General features: G+C 36.4%; 1 protein-coding gene across 1 annotated transcript; it reads left to right on the plus strand.

The window, feature by feature from the left end:
- On the plus strand, positions 445-1,750 carry LOC107634270 (putative F-box/FBD/LRR-repeat protein At4g03220). Its single transcript, XM_021117536.1, has one exon. It carries the CDS (start codon positions 629-631, stop codon positions 1,748-1,750), a length of 1,122 nt encoding a protein of 373 aa, XP_020973195.1. The 5' UTR covers positions 445-628.

Here is a 1,993-nt window from a genome sequence, read left to right on the forward strand (position 1 = left end):
CCTAGCAATTTTAGTTTATATATTTTTTTTTATCATATATTGTTGAGAAATAATATTTATAACACTTTTTATACATTTTTTTATATACTCTTTTAGTTTTTTTATAGTAAAAGAAGAGCAAATCTAGAAGACGAGCATTTTTATTAAAATTTGGCTAGTACTTAACTAGTAAAAGAAGAATGAGTAATCTCACACTATTAGATGAAATCTCACACCATTAAAAACACCTATAATAATTAATTAATGACTACAAATCACAAAATTTACTAGTCCTACTCTCTTCTTAAAATAAAATAAACTTTTTATCTTCTTTTACTTCTTATAAAAATATGTAGAAAAAAATTGTGTATATACCATTATTCTAAATATGTTTTTAGGTCCGAGTCTTCAGACTAATTTGATAGAATTTGTGATTCTTCACTCACTACGTAGATAACAGTTTCATTTTCCAGATCTCAAACAAACTCTCCTAATTAACTGTGTTTACTTTTGAAATTTTCAAAATCTAACAATCAACAAAAACACGAAGAACCAAAAGAACAAAAACTGCTCCTACATTATTATTATTGCTGCATGTGTTTCATAACGCAAACCAAATCAGAGCAAGCAAGTCAAGAAAAGATCCGCAATGGAAACACGATCCACAAAGCGCAAGAAGATTGCTCATCGGAATCAAACGACAGCGAAAGGCGCTAACAAAAAGAAGGCCATTGATAGGATCAGTGATCTCCCTGACGCGATTCTTCACCGCATTCTCTTCCTCCTTCCCATCAAATGCATTGCACAGATGAGTGTTCTTTCAAAGAGGTGGAGATTCCTCTGGACAACGTTTCCAGATCTCGATTTCACCACCATCAGCCCTTTCACAATATCCCCGCCGACAACAAAAAACCGTTACAAATTCTCAACCGTCAACCGCCACTCTGCCTCCTCAAGAAAGCCGGATTTCATCACGCAAGTTTTCTCGATCCGCGAGAAGAATTCCGACATCAGAGTCCTCTGTTTTCGCGCCCGTTTAAGCTTCTCAAGGCTCAACAACCTGATCCGAAGCGCCATCCGTCACAACGTCAAAGAACTGGACGTCGAAGTCGCAACGGAAGTCGTTACAGATGATTATTTCAACTTCCCTCGCTGCGTCATCGGCAGCCAATCCTTAAAAGTGTTAAAATTGAAGTCCGGATTTCGTCTCCCACCGTCCTCTATCATGAGGGACGGTTTCCAGTCTTTGCAAACACTCTCGTTATCGCTAGTAATTCTGTATAATCAGCCTTTTCTCTCCGATTTGTTCTCCGAATCATCGTTTCCTCTTCTCAAGAATTTGCACCTGGACATGTGTTTCGGTTTGAAATACCTCCGTGTTGGCTGCAAGGCTCTTGAAGATTTCAGTTTACAGAAATGTTTTCAGTTACAAGGGTTGGATATCTCGTGTGCGAAGCTCGAGAATTTGAAGGTGGCGAGTTGTTTTGACGCTTATAGTGAGAAGAGTTGGGTGAGAATTAGTGCCCCGAAGCTTCAAAATTTGGTTTGGCACTATAATGCGGTTACAGATATGAGTATGTTTGAGGATCATTATCATCATCAGTCCTCGTCGAATTCATTTTCGTTGTTCTGTGGTGATGCTTCAGTTGGTTTCTTCATACTGAATGAGGATGTTAGTATTGGTAAGCTTCAAAGTGTGAATAATTTTTTGTCTGGACTCTCTCATGCTCGTTCCTTGACTCTTGAAAGCCAAACCATTGAGGTAAAGTAGTTCAAGTTATGCGTGCATAGGAATAATTAATGGTTGCTATCAAATATGAAATTCCATTCTCATTGTTATGTTGGTAGTTTGTTGAGATGTTAATTTACAAAGGCATGCCAATATATTTTCCTATTTCAAGTTAGAGAACAAACTAGTGAAAAGAGTAAACTAGTCAAATAGTTCTTAGAAAGATTTTATGGTTGTCAAAATAATTTTTAAAAAATATTAAAAATAATAAATTCTACATTTGTC

The sequence above is a fragment of the Arachis ipaensis genome, chromosome B03, assembly GCF_000816755.2.
Source record: "Arachis ipaensis cultivar K30076 chromosome B03, Araip1.1, whole genome shotgun sequence".
Taxonomy (NCBI): Eukaryota; Viridiplantae; Streptophyta; class Magnoliopsida; order Fabales; family Fabaceae; genus Arachis; species Arachis ipaensis.

Coding starts and splice junctions, on each gene's coding strand:
- LOC107634270 (XM_021117536.1), top strand. CDS start 629: ATGGAAACACGATCCACAAAGCGCAAGAAGATTGCTCATCGGAATCAA.